At 47.2% G+C, this 23272-nt stretch overlaps 1 protein-coding gene across 1 annotated transcript in view; it reads left to right on the forward strand.

Moving 5' to 3' along the window:
- Positions 1–23272, forward strand: part of MDGA1 (MAM domain containing glycosylphosphatidylinositol anchor 1) — a 195964-nt gene that overhangs the window by 73558 nt on the left and 99134 nt on the right. Inside the window, exons 3-7 of the mRNA XM_026649667.1 lie at positions 2125–2299; positions 7137–7333; positions 11567–11699; positions 19487–19756; positions 20210–20539. Coding sequence (XP_026505452.1) covers positions 2125–2299; positions 7137–7333; positions 11567–11699; positions 19487–19756; positions 20210–20539 — 1105 coding nt within the window. The remainder of the gene's footprint in view (positions 1–2124; positions 2300–7136; positions 7334–11566; positions 11700–19486; positions 19757–20209; positions 20540–23272) is intronic.

A 23272-nucleotide genomic window follows, 5' to 3' on the forward strand; every position in this document is an offset into this window, starting at 1 on the left:
CAACAGACACTTCATCATGTCCGTTTGCTCCCCCAACAGACGCTTCATCATGTCCGTTTGCTCCCCCATTAGCCTCAGCATCACGTCCTGCCTCCGCTCTTCGCGCTCACTTAATTATTTCCTGGCCTCTGCCACTGAATGCCTCCATGCATTAAGCTGTGCCCTATCAGTGCGGGAGGACTGCATGAGCTTGGCAAACATGTCATCGCGAGTGCATTTTTTTCGCCTTCTAAGCTGCGATAACCTCAGGGATGGAGATGATAGGGGGAGCGTAGAAACATTCAATGCTCTACGATTCTGGGGAGACTGCATGGTCACCTGTGCTGCTGAGTTCGCCACGCTGACCAAACAGGAAATGAAATTCAAAAGTTCCCAGGGCTTTTACTGTGTACCTGGCTAGTGCATTGGAGTTCAAAGTGCTGTCCAGAGTGGTCACAATGGAGCACTCTGGGATAGCTCCCGGAGGCCAATACCGTCGATTTGCATCTGCACTGCCCCAAATTTGACCCAGCAAAGTCGATTTTAGCGCTACTCCCCTCGCCGGGGAGGAGTACAGAAGTCGATTTTAAGAGCCCTTTAGGTCGATGGAACGGGGTTGGTTGTGGGGGTGCATTCATTTTTAAATTGAACTAACGCGGCTAAATTCGACCTAACCCTGTAGTGTAGACCAGGCCTTAGTCTTTCTCTTGCTTTTAATCTATTTAAAGAACCTCTTCATATTGCCTTTTATGTCCCTTGCCAGGTGTAACTCATTTTGTGCCTGAGGCCTGGTCTGCACTAAAAAGTTAGGATGACCCAGCTAGGGGGTGTGAAAAATCCACACTCATGAGCTACATAGTTAATCTGACCTAACCCCAGTGTAGACAGTGATAATTCGATGGAAGAATTAGGTAGTGTCTGCACAGAAGTGCTTAAACAGCGTTGCTGTTACAGAGGCACAGTTGCAGTGTTTCAAGCGTAGACAAGCCCTTTAGCCTTTCTGATTTTGTCCTTTTGCAGTCCTCCTTAGCAATTCATCTGTGTTTCCACTTTTTGTAGGATTCCTTTATGATTTTTCAGGTAATTAAAGAGCTTCTGATAGAGCCATATTGGCCTCCTACTATTCTTCTCATCTTTCCTTTGCATCCAGAATAGCTTGCAGTTGTGCCTCTTAATATTGTCTCCTTGAGAAACTGCCAGCTCTCCTGAATTCCTTTATCCCTTAGATTTTCTGCCCATGGGACCTTACTTACCAGTTCTTTGAGTTTGTTAAAATTTGCTTTTTTGAAGTCCATTGTTTTGTTCACTCCTTTCTTTTGTTAGAATCATGCAATCAGTTCGCAACCAATTTTTCCCGGTTAGAGTGCGTCAAGTCTAAATTGGCTGTCCCCCTGGTTACTTCCTCCACTTTCTGAAACAAACAGTTGTCCCCAGTACATTCCAAAAAGTTACTGGAAATGTGTTCTGCTGTATTACTTTTCCAAGGGATGTCTGGGTAGTGAAAGTTCCCCATAACTACGAGGTCTTTGTGTTCTGGAGATTTGCTATATGTTCTGTGTGTTTATTTGTTCTCCATTGCCTGGAGAATGATGAAAAGGCGCCAAGTGAAGAGGTGATGATTGCTTTGTAGCCATGAGCTAGTTGCCTGCAAGGCCCAGCCCCTCTTGGCCATGTATGCTTGGCTTGCTAGCCAGCTTCTGCCGTCCAAGGATCGGCACGGAAAGCCCTGTGTGTGCCAGCACTAAGCAAACCAGGTTTGGCAAAGATTTTGTGCTGGCTAATTGAACTGATCAGGAGTGAGCAAATATAATGCACGTTTGAGAATAGTAGGGGGAGTTTAATGGCAGGAGAACACTCAGCAAGATGGGAGGAGCTGTTACATTTGGGGGTCACTGCGGGGCACTAGTGGGTTGGGGATGGGCAGGTGCAGCCATTTGGCAGGGACATTTTGGGATCAGCTGCTAAACCTCCCTAGGCTCCAGTGAACATGGCTGTGCCTGACTCTGTGTTTTGCTCTTCTCAGATGAGGGGCACAAAGGTGAGTGCTGCTGTAATCTGAGGCCTTAGAGCTGTGTCAACAGCTCTGAGTCCATCCGTGTGGCCTTTTGCTGTGTTTGCCTCCCTCCCTCTCCTATTCCCCTGCAGGTGAGGTGGACCAAAACTGCTGGCAGTGCCTCGGACAAATTCCAGGAGACATCGGTGTTTAACGAGACCCTTCGGATTGAGAAGATCCAGAGGCTGCAGGGAGGCCGCTATTACTGTAAAGCAGAGAATGGGGTTGGGGTCCCTGCCATCAAGTCCATTCGAGTAGATGTGCAGTGTAAGTCGTTTAGCGGCAGCCCAGAGCATCCCACAGCTCTATTGTGTGTCTATAACTAACTGCATGGCCAGCAGGACTCTACATGAACCTAGAACCATGCTCACCCCCTAAGGGACAAAGGGACCAAAGTGGTACCTCCAGAACTCACTTCCCCCTGGGATGTTAGACCCTTTGTGGGGCAGGATGACTTTGTCTGTCTAAACCAACCCTTCTCAGCCCAGGGACCATGATCCCCTCCGAGGGTCCCCAGTGGTTGTCTGGGCTGGTGAGAGTGTTTGGCTTCTGTTACCTTTTGTTTTTCTCCTTTTCAACATTGACTTGCTCTCCACTCCAAACTGGATCCACCTCAGATGCCTGGAACACCCCAGAAACCATTGCACTGATTCCCACTGTGCCTCATCTGAAGCACTGTCGGAACAGAGGAAAGGATTCTGGGATGCCCCTGATGAGGCTGAATTATGAATAGCTAAATAAGGGGTGAGCCTAGGAGGGAAGCCAAGAATTCCTCAATTTAAGCCATAAAGGAAGAGAGCTAATCTGAATTCCTCTGGCCTTTTACTGCTCTACCTGGATCTCTCTCACCTTGGAGATTCCACTTATTACCCCTTGTGGGGGGCAACATTTATACATGGACTGTTGTGGCCAGCTGTGATGAAGGTTAGAATGGGGTTGTGTTGCTGTCGGATGGATACCCCCTTGTGGGAGAGACCAAAGACCTGGAACCCAGCACGATTTTGAGGGAACTTTACTAGGCAGACACTTTCTGCTTTGTGGAGAATAAGCAGGCACAGTACAGCACAGACTCCCATCAAGCTGCTGCCTTGTGTGGTGGGAATTCTGCTCATTGCCTGGGGCCATCGACTGATGCGGTTCCCTTCAAATCTTGATGGCTCCAAACCAAGGTCCTCACTGACCTCAGTTCTGAGGGTCTAATTAAACATTAAGTAAAGGTTTACATTAGAGATTGGCCTGAGCACCCCCACAACTTTGGGAGAGTCAGAATCCAGAACTGTATTTTGCAGCCTGGGCAGGTTCCTATTTTAAATCAGCTTTGACTGTTGCCTTCTGCTTTGGTTTGAGTTTCTCTCCTCCCTTACCTTGCCCCACTCCTTTACCCCACTGGGGCAGTGTTGGGTGAGTACCATCCTACTACTTAGGCAGGGGACACATGTAACTCCTCCTGCAGCTAATGCTGCTGTGGGTGGGGTCACTGTTTCTCCATGGATTCCAGCTGTCTTTGCTCTGAGAAGTTCCCAAACCATCTAGGAACTCTTGGCTTGTCCACCCTTCCACTTTCACGTCTACAGTTCAGGCATTTAATTGCTCCCCTACAAAGGGAACTTTGGTTTTCTCAGACCATGGCATAGCAGCTTATCCAGGCCTATGTGTCTTTAGGAATGGGATTGTGGAAAGACTCTTGATATGAGCATTGTAAGTTGTGGGAGGTCCCTTTGCATCTGGGGTGCAGTTTGGAAGTAGGGTGATGTAGAGTCCTGTGGTTCCTCATGCATCTCTGACCTTTAGAACTGTGGGGCCGATGGGGTGGCCAAGGGCTTTCTGATACTAACATCTACTCTGTACATGGACTTGGTAATGCATCTCTTCTGTTTGTGTGTTTTCTGGGAGAAGAGTCTGCTTTCTTTCAGTATTTGCTGTATATAAAAGGGAGCAGTTAGGAAAGATCAGGTAGTCGGTTGAGGGGTCACCAGGGCCAGCCGTTAGCCGGCTGAGCCAGAATTTCAAACCATACCCTTCTTGAAATAGTCCCCATAATCTCAATGCTGCCCTTAGTTTTAGTGTCCTCAGTGGCCAGCCCTGGTGCTCACTGGTGCGCTCTGGAACATTCAGTAGGATGTATTGCAGATTGCCTGGGGAGCTCCATTAGGCACATGCAGATGGTTCCAAGGTGGGTACAGTAGCCTGCAGTGAATTATCCCACTGCCTTGGTCCAGAATCAGAAGGCTGGCTGCTCCCTGTCCTGGTTTGGTGAGGGCTGGGGGGTGTCAGTCTCTCTTGGGTCAAGATCAAGTGGATTATGGGAAGAGCAAAACACAAGCACACTCTGGGCCACATCCACCCTTAGTGTCGCTCTCCTGAAGTCAGGGAATTGCACCAGGCATGGATTTGGCCTTGTCATGCTTAGTATGTGCCTGTCCTGGTTCTGAGGGCAATTTGCTTTCATGAGAAGAAAGCTCTAAACTGATCTGGAGACTTAAGCCCTAAAGAGGCCGAATCTCATGGATGCAGGGTGTAGTTGTCATTTATGCACCCAGATCTTCCAGAGCTTCCTATCCTTTGACTTTCACTAAAGCAAGTCTTCCTTTAAGGAGAAAGCAAGGCAGTGTGCAGCTGAGTATCAACGGCTGCCAACCAGCCTTCTGGGCAGGGGGATCTAGGAAGCTGCAGTTGCCAGCAGAAAATTCCTAGGTCTCGCTGCACTAGGCAGGGATGCTGCTGCCTGGAGCGGTTCCATGCTGGGGAAAGGGAAGACGAATGGAAAGAGGGAGATGCTGTTACTGAAGCATTCCATGCGGTTGGGTCAGTGCTAAATGTATCCCTAGTGCAACTCCATTGATTTCAGCGGCGTTACTGTACACCGGGGACATATGTGTTTCCTTGGTTCTTATTGTAGCTTCTCTCAGGAGGGCTGGACCAAGGGCTGGCAGCTATTAAAAGAGGGTTTGAAGGAGGAAATCTAGGAATATAAAGGAAGATAGCGCTCTGCACTACCATGGGGAGAGCACAAATGGACGGGGGCTAGGAGTTCTGGGGAACTGGTGTGCTCTATCCATGGGGATTGGAGGAACATCTCCTATCGTAATAGTGACCCCCTTGCTTCCAGTTGACTAAGCATTGTCAGGCTGGAAGGATGTTAGCTGTAACTCAAGTCTTCTAATGTCTTGAGGGATAAAGGAAGGAAATGGAGGAGTGGGGTGGTGGTAGGCTCTGCCCAGGGTCATGGATGAAGGGGAAGGATAGTATAAAATTCAGTTAGCTCTCCTGTTAACAACATGTATAGAGAAGGGTCTCTTCTCTATTTTTCTTCTCTCTCTTTCTGTCATTCAGCTAACAGTTCTGCTCATGTCTCTGAGCCATGGTGCTGTCAGGCTAACAAATCTTGGCTCCCATTATAAACGCTGTCTTCAGAACACATGCCTCATTAAAATATGTAAATAGACTGGTCCATGCACACATCTCTGTGGGGAAGGCATGCTAGTCAGAGAGCGCATTAACAGCGATTAATCTTTTCCCTCTGTAGCCAGATTTCCAAATTTGCAAACATCTGAACCAATATTTTAAAATCCAGTGACATGTAAGAACAAGGAGTGATGGGAATGTATCCTTTCCCTTCATAGGCTCTGGGGTAGAGGGGGTCACAGTGAGGCACAAATGAAGGCAGTGTGCATGAGTTTTACCCGATAGTTACCTCTGATGTAGCATTCAGTCAAGTTGAGGCCTGTTTCTGAGCTTGGTGAAGGGGGGGATATCCAGAGTTGCTCCACTAAGCTCAGTGACCACCCTCCCCTCAAAACGTAGGGGTGTGTGAGAGAGGGGTTGGGGGCATGTCAGAGTCAGGAGTCCAGTTTGGCCCCATCTCTCCAAATTAGTACAACTTTAAATGGGGCCTGAATGTCAATTAACCTCAACGGTCATGCTGTCTGATGTTCCAGTCCAGGGGTTCTCCAGCTGTTGAAGTCTGGGAGCCCCTTTGTCTAAGGGAGACCCATCTCCCCTTTCTGCTCCCACACCAGCCCCTCACAGCACAGGGGCACAGTTTGAGAAGCCCCTTTCTAGCAGGAAGGTTGCAGTGGGCGAAGCCTGCCAGCATGGGGAGCTCCCCAAATGGGACTTTCTGCAGGACTCTTCTTCAGATCCTCTCAAATTAAAGGTTAATCCCATCACTGAGAGGGCCGGGATTAACATGATTTTGGTGCAGGGGAAGTGAGAGAGGACTTGGGAGGGTGTTTTTTCTAGGGAGGGGAGAGAGAAGGGGACAGTCTAATAGATAGTTTGGGGGTAGGGGAAGAAGATATTTACAGTGCTTTTTTAATAGGGGGCGGAGGGGATGGTGGAGGGGAGAGAGGATCCGTGCACATGGTAATAGGAAGAAGGGTTTGGGGTACACTTTTAATGGGAGAGAAGAGGCTGCATCCAGATGTTCCTGTGTTCTTACATCCCATGTTCCCATGGTTGACATTCCGCCAGACTCTTTCCTGTCTGTGAGATGAATCTCCATCTCTATCCATCTGTTGTTCCCATTTTCTCTTCAGCTTTAGGGTTTTTCATGTTTTTTTGCATTGTCTGGCCATGTCCAAGAGAAGGGTATAGCTCCAACTTCCCAGAAGAAATCCCTTCCCGTTCGGGGACAGAGGCCATGGAAGTGAAGGGTGGGAGCAGAGGGGAACAAGGGTGGGGGAGGAGAGTTCCTGGGGTTTGGAGCCCTTTGCCTATCAGCTAGAACAGAGGATCGAGATCAGGGAGGTGATCTGGGAGCGTGAATGATGACATTGTGGTCCTGTCAGATAGCCATTCAATTAATCTTACTGCCAACTGGAGGCTGCAAATTAGAGCTTATTTCCTGCTCCTGGAATGTTGTGGAGTGGACTGGAGAAGGTTGGTTTCTCCCATCAATTCCCTTCAGGTGCCATGTGTTGAGTCAGGTCCACTTCTAGCTTAGTGTTTTCATTGGCTGACTGCGCGTGTGTGTGTGCGCGTGTGTGTGGAGGGGTTCCCCTCTTCTCCTCCCTCCTGGAGTTTTGTCTGCTCACCAGGCTTTGTGTACCCTGGCCTGAACCTTGCTAATGGCCCCCACGGACCTTCCCCCCCCCCCTTCCAGATCTAGACGAGCCCATTCTCACCATCCACCAAACCATCAGCGATGTACGTGGCAGCTTCTACCAGGAGAAGACGGTCTTCCTCCGGTGCACAGTCAACTCTAACCCTCCCGCTCGCTTCATCTGGAAACGGGGTGCTGAGACACTCTCCCACAGCCAGGATAATGGAGTGGATATCTATGAGCCACTCTACACACAGGTGAGAGAGACATCACCCACTCCCAAACCCCACCACTGGCTTGTGTTGGCAAATCACCCACCAGGGCCTGAAGATCGTCATGGGTCCATCCCTACCATGCCGGGAGGGGAAATGTTGTCCTCCTCCTGGCACCCACCAGGTTCCCCAGTAATCCAGGATCCCTGCAGAGTTTATTGTCTGTGGGTGATGCTTCTCGCTCCTTGCTTGGCTTGTTGCATATACTAAGGAGAGGGTGGTAGGAGAAGTGTGGATTGCAAGGAGCACTCCCAATACAGAGGTTGGTGATGGGTCAAGAGGACTCCTCTGCCTGCAGGCCTTCCCCTAAAGTGTTTGATGTAGACCAAGGGAGAGGAGTGGAGCAAGAGGGAGGATTGTAGCTGGGAATTTCTTGTCCCACCATCAGAATGACGCCCGTGCCCGAGGGGCACTGTGGCCTCTTTGGGGATGGAGCCAGGGATGGCTAGGTAGGAAAACTCAGGAATCCAGGCCAGGTTATTTTGTTTGGTTATGTTCCTTAAAGAAAGAAATGGAATCCAGTCCATAGGCCCCTGGTATTCTTCCCCTGTCCTCCCATCTCTCCAGCTGCACGTCCCCTAGCCTCTCATTGCTACACGCATGCTGATGACAATACCCCTTCTCTGCTCATCAGGTTCGCTCCTAGAGCCGTGTGCACTGTTCACAGCCAACAGATTTTTAGCCCTTTTTCCTTTTGGCAAACTGCCTGTGAGCAGGCCAAGGTTTTCATGTTTGTGTCAGTTACTCCTAACATTAAATGAAGAGTTTGTGGAAATTAATTTGAATGGTTGAGATGATTCACTGAGCAAGCCATGTGATTGGTTCCCTAAGTCACATGACACTGTTTCTGTTTCTGATTGGATACCATACGCTTCCTATTTATGAAGAAAGAACGAGGAGTACTTGTGGCATCTTAGAGACTAACAAATTTATTTGGGCATAAGTTTTTGTGGGCTAAAACCCACTTCATCAGATGCATGGAGTGGAAAATAGAGTAGGAAGATATATAGATATCTATACACACACACACACACACACACACACAGAACATGAAAAGATGGGGGTTGCCATACCAACTCTAACGAGACAAATCAATGCACATTGGCCAAAACGGACAGTCTCTACACAAAAGAATAAATGGACACAAATCAGACGTCAAGAATTATAACATTCAAAAACCAGTGGGAGAACATTTCAGCCTCCCTGGACACTCAACTACAGACCTAAAAGTCACAATTCTTCAACAAAAAAACTTCCAAAACAGACTCCAACGAGAAACTGAATTGGAATTAATTTGCAAACTGGACACCATTAAATTAGGCTTGAATAAAGACTGGGAGTGGATGGGTCATTACACAAACTAAATACTATTTCCCCATGCTAATTTCCCCCCTACTGTTACTCACATCTTATTGTCAACTGTTTGAAATGGGCCATCCTGATTATCACTACAAAAGTTTTTTTTTCTCCTGCTGCTAATAGCCCACCTTAATTAATTTGTCTCGTTAGAGTTGGTATGGCAACCCCCATCTTTTCATGTTCTCTGTGTGTGTGTGTGTGTGTATAGATATAGATATAGATATCTATATATCTTCCTACTGTATTTTCCACTCCATGCATCTGATGAAGTGGGTTTTAGCTTATGCCCAAATAAATTTGTTAGTCTCTAAGGTGCCACAAGTACTCCTCGTTCTTTTTGTTGATACAAACTAACATGGCTACCACTCTGAAACCTATTTATGAAGAGTGTTTTTGTTTGGGAATATGCATGGGTGTTTGTAATTGCTGGAACTGACGGTACTAATAATGAAGAGCTTTTCCAAATGGCAGCATGTGCATCCCAAATACACATGTACTCTTCCGCTCTGTCTGTTTCTCTCTCTTCCCCACCCCCCACCTTAATGTGCAGGTCAAAATCCTCACGCTTTCTTATGATTGTTTCCTCCCCCCTCCACACATTGCCCCTCAAGTCCCAGTGTTTTTCTTCTCTGCAACTGTAGTGGCGGTGGAAGGGAATGCTCTTGGGTAGTCTGCATTCCAAAGCATTCTGGGAAATGGTGCCCTAAAGTCTGCTATGGATTTCAATGCCCCTCAGTGACTGCCTTGCTGACACTGCTGAAGTTGGTTAATGAGGCAGAATGATGCCATGAGGCAATGAGGAGGAGAGGGCGAAAGGGTAGCTCTTGAGAGGACAGCTTCATCCCTCACATCTCTCTGCCAACCCAAGCCCCCTGCAACTGGGCCCGGAGCAGATTCTGGCCAGTTTTGATATTTTTTTTTTGAGCCACGCCCCAGGCAACCTGTCAGTTATTGAGGCATTATTCGTAGTTTATTGAAACAAGCTTTCCCTGCATGCCATGGAAATGGGCAGTTGGAAGAAAAACCGAAAGAGAGATGGGGACAGAGAGAGCACAGCACTGTGGGTCTGTGATAGATTTAAAAAAAAAATGCTGTAGGTCAGTGCTACTACTTTGGTCTTGAGGGGATTTTCTGTCTAGTCCAGTGCTGTCTAATGTCCAGTAAGGAAATTCCAGGCCTTAGAACATCACCTTTTCAGGGAGTCTGAGGCTGACTATCTGTTGAAACTGGATAATGGTGAGATCTTAGGCTGTGGAAAAGTGCACTCACAGCTCAAAGAAATTCTCTTCAGTGTTGCATCTGTGGGTTCCTGTCAAGGGACGTCCCTGCCAGCATGGGTCATTCCTACAAATGCCAGCTAGAGGGAAAGTGGTGTAGGATTGCCCTGTTTATGCAGAGGTGCCCTGATTCTCCTCTTCTTTCTACTGGCTTAAGCCAGAAATTGAAGTTAGCAAAGTTACATGGATGTAAAACTGGTGTGATAGCAGAATCAGTCTTGTCGCTCAGAAGCCTCATGTTTAACAAATCACAGTTCAGTTACACTTGTACTGTTGTATTCTCAGCCAGTCAGGCCAGATACACTGGTGTCAGTATAAGGTTTAGATGGCTGACATTTTACAAATGAGCTAAAGGCTTAACAGTTTATGCTTTTGTAAACTGATTTACAATCTAGGTTTATACACGTTTACCCGACCCTATGTCTACTGATCAATAAACTGGATGCATATGAACCATGTGTAAATCACTAGTTGACATGCACATTGTAAATGCCCTTGTTCATGCAGCATAGCAACGGATCTCCAGGGAAGTGTTTTTCACTTGAGTATTGGTCTCCTAGGAATTTATCTTCTAATTCACTCAGGTCAGATACTACATGTTCAATGTATATTAATGTTTGTGAGCTCCATGTCCTGTCCCATGCAGTCATCTCGGGAGGATTTGTCAAGCTGATATCGTTTCACATTTACAGATTTTTATTTAAAAAATCTGTAAAAAAAGATTTACACAAATAAAAGGACAAAGGCAAACTGTCATAAAGGCATACGAGTTAGAGGGTACAAACCATGGGGTGCATCTCAGAACTTCCCATAAGCATGCCTCATAAATGTAAATATACAGAACCCATATCATGTGAATTTAACAGAGTTATTCTGGTTCTGCTGTGTGCCAATGACTGACAGTGCCAGAATCTGATTTTAGTTACACTTCTATGAAAAATCCAGGGCAACTCCATTAAAGACAGTGTCGTTACTCTGGAAATATATCCGTGTAAATGAGATTAGAATCTTGAGCAAAGGGAAAAGAAAGGTTTGATCATTTCTTTTAATATTTCTCTTAATTACCCTTTTTTCCTCTACTGCAAATTTTTACAGTTTAACTGTTGAGCATATATTTAGCCAAGTATTAAAAGACTAAGGACTGGAATCTGATCTTGGTTACCCTGGTTTTATGACATTGTGACTCCACTGACTAGAGCTACTGCTGGATATCCCAGTGTGAGATCAGAATCTAGCTCTAAGTAGTTAAGAGCCTTTCAATCCTGCAAGATGATCCTGACAGCAATTGACAAGAGATCATCTATAAAGCTGCTCAGTAATGCTTCCAGGTTACATGGTAGTGCTGGTGATTCTGTTTGTTTATTTAATTTATTTAGAGAATGCCTAGTGTTGGAATTATCACCACGAACATTTTATTGCTTCTTTTACAAAGGAATGAGGGGCTGATCCAGAGAGGTCCTGAGCGCTCACAACTCCCATTGATCAGCACTTCTCAGAATCAGATCACAGATTTGTAGCTGAAAGCTGTTCATTGTACATCTGTCATTCAGTTACTCTGTTCCCCTTCTTTCCAAACTCCCAGGGTGAAACCAAAGTTCTGAAGCTGAAAAACCTGAGGCCGCAGGATTATGCCAGTTACACGTGTCAGGTGTCCGTCCGGAATGTCTGCGGCATCCTGGACAAGTCAATCACTTTCCAGCTCACTAACACAACAGGTAAGAGAGCAGCAACAGAAATGCCTTTGGGCCCTGAGCACCTCTTGCTTGCTGAACAACTGTCCTCCTCCCAAGGTCTGGTGAAGTGGGATCCAATCCAATACCTATTAAAGTTAGTGGCTAGACTCCCACTGACTTCAGTAGGCATGGGATCAAGCCCACAATACAAAACTTAGCATGAACCAAACAAAGAGTTGGAGCAGGAGGTGTCCAGCAGTCCTTGGAATTCTTGTGAGCTCTCAGCTACCATGGCTGGTGGGATGTCATGAGAACAGTCTCGATTTGGGTGTTGAGGGAACTACGTAGATTTTTAACTAGCCAACTTTTTACAAAAATAAAAGCAACTTTCCTGATTTGCTTTTTGTACGGTTGATATCTGGGAAAATGCTGCACGAACTTTCCCACAAATACTCCATACAATATTTGGATGACTTTGCTCCACCCTGATTCACACCCCTTGTGTGGCTGTTTTCTGAAAGCATTCAAGCCATCAAGTTCTACTGGCACAGCAGTCTGTGGAAAGCAGATATCAAAACAAATTTCACAACCACATGCACAAATGTTCATGACAGGAATGCTTGAGTGATCATCCAGTCAAGGAACAGAAAAAATATCATGTGATCATTCAGAGAGGTCCTGACTAATTAACAACTGACTATTGTATATCAAATCCTTGCAGATAGCTGGTCACAACCAATAGATTAAAAAAACCCCCTAAAAAGCAAAAAATTGTCAAATTATTTTAAATAATGAATAAATATGAGAAAATTGCTTTTTTTGCTTTGGGATATTCTGTGATCAAAGAAGAGGCTGAACTCATTTCTGTAATGTGATGTAATGTCATGTAATGAACTTGTTTGAATTATTCACCTAGCTCTAATATAATACAAAGTAGTTTACATCCCTTGTGTCATCTCTGTACAACGAAGGCAGAACTCTTGATGGTGCCAACTGTTGATGAGAAATAGTTAATACTGTAGAAAATTATGTGTATTGATCTAACTGAGCCTAGGGGCTGAGACAATGAACATGTTTTTATGTATAAATAATTAAATACCCGAAGAAAAGAAAAACCTAGGTTAAATATTAGGGGAAAATGCTCCTAACAGTGAGAGCTCTGCAACTGTCTCAAAAGGTGGAAGCCCCATTACTTGAGTCCTTTCAAACTAGAGTGGACAGAACAGTAGAGCATTCATTATAAGACACAGTCCTTCCGTAGTCAAGGGGAATGGGGCCTCATACAGCTCTTCTAGGTCTGACTTCTGAGACAATATGTTTGTAGATTTATAGACTCTAATTCCCTTTCAGAACCACGCTCCCCAGATAAATGCGAAGAAAGCATCCTTCTTTTCATTTCAGCCCCTTTATTGAGTGAACAAGGAAGCAGGGTTTTCAAGCTGATCAGATCTGGTACCAGTACATGTGCAGTACGTAGGTAAATTGACTCAACTTCTTAGCCACTTGCACCAGATCAACATTTGGCCCATACAGCAGATGTGTGTAGCTCTCTTGCTATATATAGATACGTATTCATATTTATACACACACAAATATAAAGTCTTTCTCTGTATATGTGTGAATAATTTTTTAGATTCTCTCTGATCTTGCATAAATCTCTTCCTCCCCTCTTCTACTCATGCATTAGTAACTTCCTTGTAGCATTGGCTGTGTCCAGAATTCTGAACAGCCTTACTCATGATGTCTTTGCTTCTGCACCTGGAGAAAAACTCAGGGAGCACAGAGGTGCGTGGAAATCAATCTTTAAGTATTTATAGACCCAAATAGTATGGACCTTTGAGGGGAAGCGATGGATCAGGTCAGAGAATCTTCTTTCCCCAGCTTGTTTGCTGCTCCTTTGCCGTTTGGCTATAAAAGTGGCTCCTATGATTCATCAGGGGCCCCTTGCTACTGACTGACTGTGGTGCAGATCTGTACTTCTCTCTGCCAGGGAGTCCAAAGCTTGGCCCTGATGGTTAGGAATCTTTTTTTTTTTTTTTTTCTTGGCTTGGCTCTTCGATTATCTTGGGCAGCAGCTAAGTGTTGTGGTTGCAGCACAAATGTCTGCAGCACCAGTTTCGATTCCTGTTCTCTATGTGCATCATCCCCCTGCAGGAGTTTTCTGCCTCCTCCTCCTCCTCCTTCCTGATGATGCTTTTTGGTTCTAGAGCTCTGAGGCTGACCCAGTGGGTCTGGCTGCAGAACCCAGTCCTGTCTCAGGGCCGGTTTGTTGCAGCCTGCGTGTTGGGATCCAGCTGTGGTTGGGGAATGGCTGATATTTTCTCCCTTGATTTCTGCAAAGTTAAGCAGCCCAGCTGGTTAATTCTCCTGCAGTTTTACTGCAGCAAATTGGACTTCAAAGGGAATTGAAAGCGACTCTTTGTTTTTAATGGTCCCCTCGCTCCACAGCAGACTCTGCCAGCAGGTTTTCTGAGCCGAGAACAAAAGGAATCGCCACGGGTTACAAATAAATGAGATTCATCTCCTGCATAACAATGGCTGCATATTGTTACCCTCCATCCGCTGACTAGAGGAGGATGTGATCCAATCTCAGCTCCCAGAGCTGGGGCTGGTTCAGGCCGTCTAGCTGGAGAAGCATTGCCTTGAGATGTGCAGGTGGCCATTTCACAGGTTCCTCCTCTCCTGGTTACAGTCACCAACAGGCTGCCCTGAGGAAGCAGCTGCCCAATGAGGTCACGTTTCCTGAGTTACCCTGCACAGAACATGTCCTCACTCAACAGGATTCTAGCAGTTAGGGCTGGACAAACAAGTTCAGGTAAACTAAAAGAATAGCCCAAAATCTTTACCAGAACCCGAACGAGATCTGACTCATGCTTCACTGCTGCCTCCCTACCCTCCCCCCACCAAAAAAACCCCCAAAGTAATTGATCTCTGCCATCTTCCAGGCCTGCCCGGAGGGAGAGACTCCCTACCAAGACCATGAGTGCAGTTTCTACCAGCTTCGCCAAGGAGAAGCAACTCCAGCCAAGACCAGCTCAGTGTCAGGGGAGGTGACTACTATTCAGTATCAGCTGGACAAGACCGAAGGTCTCTTGGCTCAGGGCAGCTGCCTTATGGATGGTCTTGTACTCTGTGTCGTGTCTGCATAGATTGTGGGGGTTTGTCCATCCAGGATGAGCCAGGCCACCCTATTAGGGGCCTCTTTGGATTTGTGAAGCCCCCTCAGAGTCTAAAGTCACCACTGGCAAATACACAAATAATTTTTGCTCCCTATTAATCACTGGATTTGATATTTATTTTCAAAACTCCAGGTTGAGGGACCCTCAAGGGACCTGACCTACAGCTGTGGCCCCGAGAAATCAAAGGAATTAAACCATGTGCCTCAAACTGATCCTTATGGTTGGCAGCAAAAGATGGCAACCGCCTCCCTCACTCCCCCCCCCCCCAAATATACAACACTTGCACAGTTGGCCGGGTGCTTCCTGTGCATGTGACAAGAGGGACATTGGCCACTGCTAGAAACAGGACACCAGGCTGTAGTGCTCGGAGCTTTCTGGCCGCAGTTATGCTGCTAAGTTATGCTGCCTGCATGGAGGAGAGAGCAGCCGTCCTAGCCTTGTTTGTATGAGCCGTAATTCAGAGATCCAGCACAGCTCATTAACGCAGAGTCCGGGGAGAGGAGAGGCAGAAATAATGATGCTGTTAAATCAGGCTTCATGAATATGTAACAACGTCTTATTTTGCATTATTATGGCCGTTACTTAAAACGCACTCTCAGCCTTTGTTCTGTCGCCGGTTGCTTTCTGAGCTCTGTCTGGAGCCAGTGATGGAGCTGACAAGGGCCGTTAAAGGGCCTTTCGTGAGATGAAGTGGAGAAGGCAGAGGAAAGCTTTTGAGATCAGTTCCTGGGGAGGGCAGGAATGAAAGAAACCAAACACAAGGATGTGAGTATCCAGAAGACGAGAAGCTGTGTGTGCACTTTGAATCTGCCCAACCTGTTCACCTGTGCCATAAAGGGGAAGCCGTCTGGGTTGTACCCCAAGTGTGTAGAACCATGTATTTGACACATGCAGAGAACCAGTAGGGGAGCTACAGTGTTTAGCACGAGCTGGTGGTTGGGATGCCATGAATGATTTAGACCAGCAGTTCCCAAACTTAGTTGGCTTATATACAGACTTCTTTAGTGATATTTGAAGTATCACAAGCAAATTTCTTCTTTTAGTGCCCACTTCTTTTATGCCTTAATAGGCATAAGCATTTCTGGACTCGTAGTAAAATAGATTCCTACTGAAGTCTGAAGTGTAAGATTATAGCATTTTTTAAACATCAGGTTTTTAGACAGTGAATCAAAAAGAATCATCAATTATTATGTCTTCCTTGTAATTGAGTAACACAAAACATTTGTCAAATGACTAGATATATTTTGGTATGCTGCTAAACTAAGCCGTTGGCTTGACGTTTTAATTTGTCTCATTTAAGTTCAAAGTTTCTGCTAATTCTTACTTATTATTATTGCTGAACATAACACACAGGTGTCATCTTCTATTGACAATAGGTCCCTGATCCTCTCCTGGACGCCAGGCAGCTTCAGCTCCAATTCACTCTTGTTCCAGTGCTTCAGGTTCCCAGCTCCCCTCCAGTTCCCGCTGAACCAGTCTCACTGCAGCCCTGGGCCTCTCTGAAGGACCTTTCACACAGATTTCCTCCTGCTCTGGTCCCTGGACCCAACTCTTGCCCTCTATGTAAGGAACTACACAGCCTTCCTTCATGGGGCTGTGCCATGATTCAAGCAGGCTTCTCCAGCCCACCAGAATCCAGATTCCAGCCTCACTCCACAGAGCCTCCCTTGGTCCTTGGAGTCACACACTTCTTCCCCTTGCTTCAGGCCTCCCCGCAGCCCTCCTTCTTAGGGCTGGGTTCTGATTTAGGCAGGCTTTCCCAGTCCACCAATCTCCCTTCTGGCTCTCACTCTGGTGAGCCTCTTTCTTAACTCAGTGTTCCCCTGCAATTCTTCTATCCAGGTTATCTGCCCTCTACTACTCCTGGGAGTCACCTAACCTTTAAGCTGCTTCCTTAACACCTGCCCCTATTCTGCTGCTTCCTTGAATACCTGCTTCCTTAAAGGGGCCATATCATGAAACAGGGCTTGGCTGGTCCTGGGCCCCACTCCCCTTTAAAGGGGACAAGACCACCCTTTTACAGCGTACCACTTTCAACAAGCTCCTGTACCACCAGTGGCACATGTACCACAGTTTGGGAACTCATGATCCGGACAAGTTCTGTTCTTCCATCCCCTGGGGCTGAGCCAGCAGGGCCATAGCAGTCAGAAGGAAGGTAGAGTGCTTGCCTCAAGGGAAGTTCTGTCCATACCAGGAGTCTGCTCTGCGAAATGGAGTGGAGTCTCATGATGTGGGTTGTTTGGGATATGTCCTTAATACAGACGTGCTCCAAAGCTCCTTCTCAGGCTGATAACTGTGGAGGGGTGAACTGGTCTGATGAGAGCTGAATCCAAACCCAAACCACCATGGGGATTGGGAAGTCTCCCTCTCTTTCTTTAGCCATTCCTCACCTCTCTATGTGGCTGTGGCGGCCCTGTAGCCCTCTTTGCCACCGTCTCTCTAGCTGTAGGTTTTGGCTTGTGGAAGATTGCAAGGTAGTTCTCTTCTCTCCCCCTCCTTCTCCCCCTCCCCCCCGAACTGGGCCTCTTGACTTGGAGGAGGCCCTTTGCCCTTCTCTGCCACTGGCGGGACCCATTACTCCCTTCTGGATTCTTCTGTTTTTAAACTGAGCTGCACTCCGCACTGCCCTGAACTGGTCCCCAGCAGGGCAAAGTGGCTTCTGAAATCTTGCAGCTGTTTAAAGTTGCACTGAGTGACCCAGTGTGGGAGGAAAGAAGAACCCTCTTTCCATGCACTTCCGCACTTCCATGTTTGGCTGGTTCTCTTGATATTCCTACCAGACTGAATGCATGGAGTGCCAGAAATCTCATGAGCTGAGAGCCCTTTCTCATGAGATTTCTGGCTCTGTTATGCAGAGATGAAAGATTAAGAGAAAGTTCAGAGCAGCACCTGAACTTGGGGGTCTCTAAGTTTGTGTGTTAAATTAAGGACACCCTTGTGATGGTATCGGAAGTGCCAATACCTTGGTTGAGCCCTGCTGCACTACTGGTGGAGGTGCATTGCTGGAGAGGAGCAGAGAATGTGTCCTGGCATCTAAGCGATTTAAGTAGGTTTGGCATCTAGCATGCTAGCTCAGCCTGACCTAACTTCAATGCTTTGACTAGTCTACATGCAGGGTAACACCTTTAGCTAGATTTTGAAAAAGGGTGAGGTTAGGCTTAGCTGGCATGTGTTAACTAACCCAACCCTTCGTCTAGTTAAGACACAGCCTCTGTAAGAACAGGCATGGATGTGTATGCCATTCAGCGTGTGTGTGTCCCTTTAACACCTGAGACTTGGAGGGGTTATGCCAGTATCTCTGGTTTGAACAGAAGGGTGACTACTGTATTTGGTAACTTGTTACGTGTGAAAGGGACATCTGCTTTTGGTACAGTGTGGGAATAATTGTCTGTATTTTCCACTTAAGTGCCTAGAGATTGATCCAAAGCCCACTAAAGTCTATAGAAATCTTTCTTTTGGCTTCAGTGGGCTTTGGATCGGGCCCTGAGTCATTGAGCCCAAGCCATGGTGAGCTGGTAGCAAGTTAATATGACCTATTTCAATGAATCTCTTATTTTCATATCTTTCCCCGCCACCACTCCTTCCACTCAGTCTCCTGTGTGCTGTTTCTGTAGGAGGCATAGAGATATTTGCAGTGACTTACACAACATTTTCAGCAGGGGGTATGCAGAGGCTTAGATAGGAGCCACAATGCAAGTAACTGAGCTTTTATTCCATCTCGGCGTCTGCAGGCCCCATTTAAAGACAGGGGGAACTGATACAGAAAGAGCAATATAAATTAACCTGTGTGCAGGGGATTTTGATATTGTTATTGTGAAAATAAACTCGGCATTGGTTCCCCATTTCTCTGTCATCTTGGCTAGTAATGTCCATCTGCAGCCACGGTTACTTGAACTGGGAGCAAAAACCAACAAGCTTTAGGGCCAGATTCCCCACTGCTTCTGTGTTGCCAGTCGTACTTATGCAAAATGGGTGTAAAATCCTACTGTTCTGATTTGGAGTGGAGAATTGGGCCCTACATCTATAACAGAGCCAGAGCACCTAGTTAACATGCTGTTACAATGTTCAGTGTAGATGGGACCTAACCATGCTCCTAAAGCTTGGACTGTTCAGGGTTTATGCTGCAATCACAAGGTGTCATTGCAGCTCATGTAGACATACTCAAGCAAGTTGTTAATTTCACTAGCTCAGTCCTGGAGCAGGGAAGCTGCAGCAGTGCGTGCTTCAGTCCACCTGGAACCCTGGGTAATTATTCATGAAGCTAGCCCATGCTGAAGCATGCGCTGCTTCAGTTTTGCTGCTCTGGGACCATGAGCTAGCTAGATTCAAGCTAGCTCGGATATGTCTACACCAGCTGCAGTCTAGATGTGTCCTCGGTTTTGGGTCTCCGTGAGGTCCTGTCTACGGTATGCCTTTTAACCCTGTTGTGGCCAGGTCCCCTGCCTTGGTTAGAGACGCAGTGTTGATGGGGCCCTAGATTCACACACATCATGTTTTTAATGAACTCGTGGCCAGCCTACACTCGCCCAGCCTGACCCGCTCTTTCCCAAGAACAAACTGAGAGTCTCTCCATTCAGATAGAATTGAGCGAAGCCCAGGCTGGTGTGAGTCTCCTCAGAGCTCACTAGTGTTCCCATTTTTCTCTTCCAGCCCCACCTGCTCTGAAGCTGTCTATCAATGAGACCCTGGTGGTGAACCCAGGAGATAATGTCACTATGCAGTGCTCCCTGACAGGTGGCGACCCACTGCCTGAGGTGATCTGGTCTCACTCACCCAGCCCTATGCCTCACAACAGCCTTATTCAAGAGGGTAACCTCACCATCTGGGGGATCCGCATGGAAGATTCAGGCTACTACAATTGCACGGCCATCAACAATGTGGGGAACCCAGCTAAGAAGACAGTGAATCTGCTGGTGCGATGTACGTCCCTCCACTGCATGCGCTTTTAGGGCGAGACTCTGGGTTCCCAGCGCACATCATTGTTCATTTAAATAGGGGGTAAATGTGCTACTCCAGCAAGGGACTGGTAGCACTGACTGGAGAAGGTGCTGTGTAAGCTTCCACACCTACAGCTTTGCTGATGCACCTCACTCCTGACTCACAGCACCCACAGTTATTCCAGTCCTGTTCTTCCACAGCTCTGCAGATGCTTCCGGATCCTGACATGTAGCACCACAGCAGGCCTTGGGGGCGTGGGGCCATTGCCTCACATGGGGATCTCATTTGGGCATAGGGCTGGGGGATCCCTTGACCCAGAGTGTGTGGAGCCATTGTCTCCCATCGGGCAAAGGGTAGATGTCTCACATGGGTATCCCCATTGGGCACAGGGCATTTTGTCTTCACTAACTGGCTTTGCACCTGTGTTCATCCCAGCCATGAAGAACGTCACCTTCCAGATCACCCCTGACGTGATCAAAGAGAGTGAGAGCATCCAACTAGGGCAGGACCTGAAGCTCTCGTGCCATGTGGATGCCGTCCCCCAGGAGAAGGTCATCTACTTCTGGTACAAGAATGGGAAACCGGCCAGGGTCTCGGACCGACTGCTCATTTCCAGGAACGACCCCGAGCTCCCACCAGTGACCAGCAGCCTGGAGATCATTGACCTGCGCTTCAGTGATTATGGCACATATCTGTGCATTGCGTCCTTCCAGGGGGCCCCCATCCCCGACCTCAGTGTTGAGGTGAACATCTCTTCAGAAACAGGTGAGCCTCCACTGTGGAGGCCTGGGGCTTTGAGGGAGTTGGGTCAGGGGGCAGAGTATGGATTAAAATCACGAAACCAACATATTCTTTCCAGCCTGAGCTCTTGAAGGCCCTCAAATGAGCCTTGACTTCAAGTGTAAGAGCTCCTGTTCCTTCCACGTAGGATGACAGCTATGCTGCGTGCCTTGTAGTATCCTGAGACGATCCCTCTCATGTGCCTGATGAGGAGGTTGGACTAAACCAAAGAGAGCAGCCCCAGCATGCCACATTTTATGCGGGAGCCAGTGTGTGCTGGGCTGGATGCTGTGGGCATGTCTCGTGAGTGGCCAGTGACCCAGCTGGGATAGGTGGGTTCTAAAGTAGCTATTTCCTTCCTTTAATATGGAGTCTTAATGGGTTAGTTTCAGGCTTCTAGTGACCTGAGGCACAACATGACTGAGGATGTCTGATTACGGATTGGGAAGGCCCAGATTGCAGCCCAAGCCAACCTCGGAAGGTTGAAGAAGGGTTTGAAGAAGCCCTGGCCAAGGGCTTATCATGAAGGAACAGCGAGGGAATGGGATTTTACCAAATGTTCCAAGGCTGGTGGTTGTGGGGAAGGAGGTAGTGTTCTTTCACTTCTTTGGTGTGGCTTAAAAGAGACACTCCCTCTGATATTTTTCCAGAGACTGAGATGGCAGGACCTGGCTTGTGTCCATGGCAGTGTACGGTGGGAGCTGTGTGGTGTCTCTCATAAACCCTCATTCCATGAACCGCTTTAATTTTTAGTGTCCTAATTCTAATCCTCAGGACACCTCTTGAATACTTTCTGCAGGAGCCCAGACACTATAAATCTCGCCCTCTTTTCCCTTCATAAAGGGCCCCATCCTTCTCCCAGTAGAGTCAATGACAAAACTCTCTTATTTGCTTCAGTGGGAGCCCCAAATCTGAGTCATTTCTGTAGAGCTGGAATATACAGATCAAGACTCTTTCTGTTGTGCTAGCAAAACATCAGGTCAGATTCTGTTCTCAGATATGCCCGTGCAGTCCCACTGCCTTCCCTGGGATTGCTCAGGTGTGACTGAGAGCAAAGCTGCATCTACTTGTAGCTAAATGGTGAGCGAGCCTGAGGGAAGTCAACTGGCTGCAGAATCTGTCCTGATTTTACAAACTGCTTCAGAAACTTTCCTTATTCATAGTGATGTTAACCAGCTTTGGCCGGCCCCAGTGCGCTCCATGACCGATCTGATTTCCTGTCCTGTCTGTGCCCTTAGCAGAAAGTGTTGGAATTGGCTCTTGTTTTTCTGACAACCTCCCTACTCTTGGCAAAAATCTGTAGCAATCTGCTCCAAAGGGAATGTCCCCCGATGCTTTTGTGATAATGGGATACTGATCACTTACTGTGTACTGGCTTTTCAGCAAAAAATAAATTAATTAATTCATACTCCTAACAGCCCTGGAATGCAGGGGAATGCTGCTCCTCCCTTTTTTACCATTGGGGAAACTGAGGCACAAAATGACATGACTTGCCCCAAATCCCATGGTGAGTCAGTGGCAGAGCTGGGAATGTAAGCCAGATCTGGCTGTAGCAATGGAGTTTAGTGCATACTTCTCCAAAAAAAAAAAAAAAAATCCCAATAGCTAATAGAATGTAATAGATATAAGGTCGTAGGAGTAAGATGGCAAAGGTCTGTATGATCATAGCCCCCTTCCCCACTACAAGGGCTGAACAATATTTGCTGGCCCAAATGTAGGTACAGGGCTCAGGAGTTAAAAAATCTACAAGGAGGTGACTGTGGTGGCCCAAAGTTGCTACAACCCCCCTTCCACCAGCAGGAGCTGATAGGGCCAGCACAGGACATAGGGGATTGGCTGGGAAGAGAGCATGCTGAGGCTGATTGAGTAATGTGGCATTTTGGAGCATCCCATCGAGGGTCACTGCCAGCTGGGTTCCTCTGGAGCCAGTGAAATTAAAGCTGCTGTCTCCAGCCAGAACCCCAAGTGAGGGCAGGCAGCAGCACCATCACCTGCCTCCCTTCAGGCTGAATCCCCCCACACACAATGGGTAACGGCGGGTGTTTGTCCATAGTGGGGCATCTGGCCCTCTGTGTGCATTTAAGGAGCAATAAAGACCCCACCCTTTGTGTTTGGTTTGAACCTGTTGAGTTTCTTTCCCAGAGCCATGGTATTGAAGCAGCAAGGTGGAAACTACTCTGCATTCCCTGGCCATCTGCTGCCACCCAGCAAAACAGCCCCCCATTCGCTGAGATGGCCGTCTCCAGTGGGAGGCTCGGAAGAGATAGCTTTAATTAAAAAAATCTCCAAATACAATTTGCAGTTTTTCCCTGTGGTGAAAATTGCCTCTCGCCAGGTGAGCGTCTGCTGGCGGTGCTGACTGGCGGGGGGGGGAGGCAGCGCTCTCTTCACACCAAACAGGAGAGCATCTGATGAGATTCCACAGCCCACAGGGGACCTGTAAATTGAAAACTCGACTTCTCTGTTGCATAGAGAGGTCGCTACCAAAGGAGACTGAGGCCAGAGCCATCTTAAATATGCTCTTAATGCAGTTATGTGTTGTATGTGTGTGAAAATAATCCCAGCACACTCTCTCTCATGGGCAGAGGGTAAATTGAATGAATAGTGGCCAGTTTGGATTGAGGTGGCCCCTGGAATTTTAAGCTTTCATTTAAAAAGAAAAAATATCTAGCCCTTCCGTTTGTGAAAGTATCAGTTCAAACGTCATCCCAATGCAGT

This window comes from Terrapene carolina, unplaced genomic scaffold (genome assembly GCF_002925995.2).
Source record: "Terrapene carolina triunguis isolate 2854851 unplaced genomic scaffold, T_m_triunguis-2.0 Scaffold85, whole genome shotgun sequence".
Taxonomy (NCBI): Eukaryota; Metazoa; Chordata; order Testudines; family Emydidae; genus Terrapene; species Terrapene triunguis.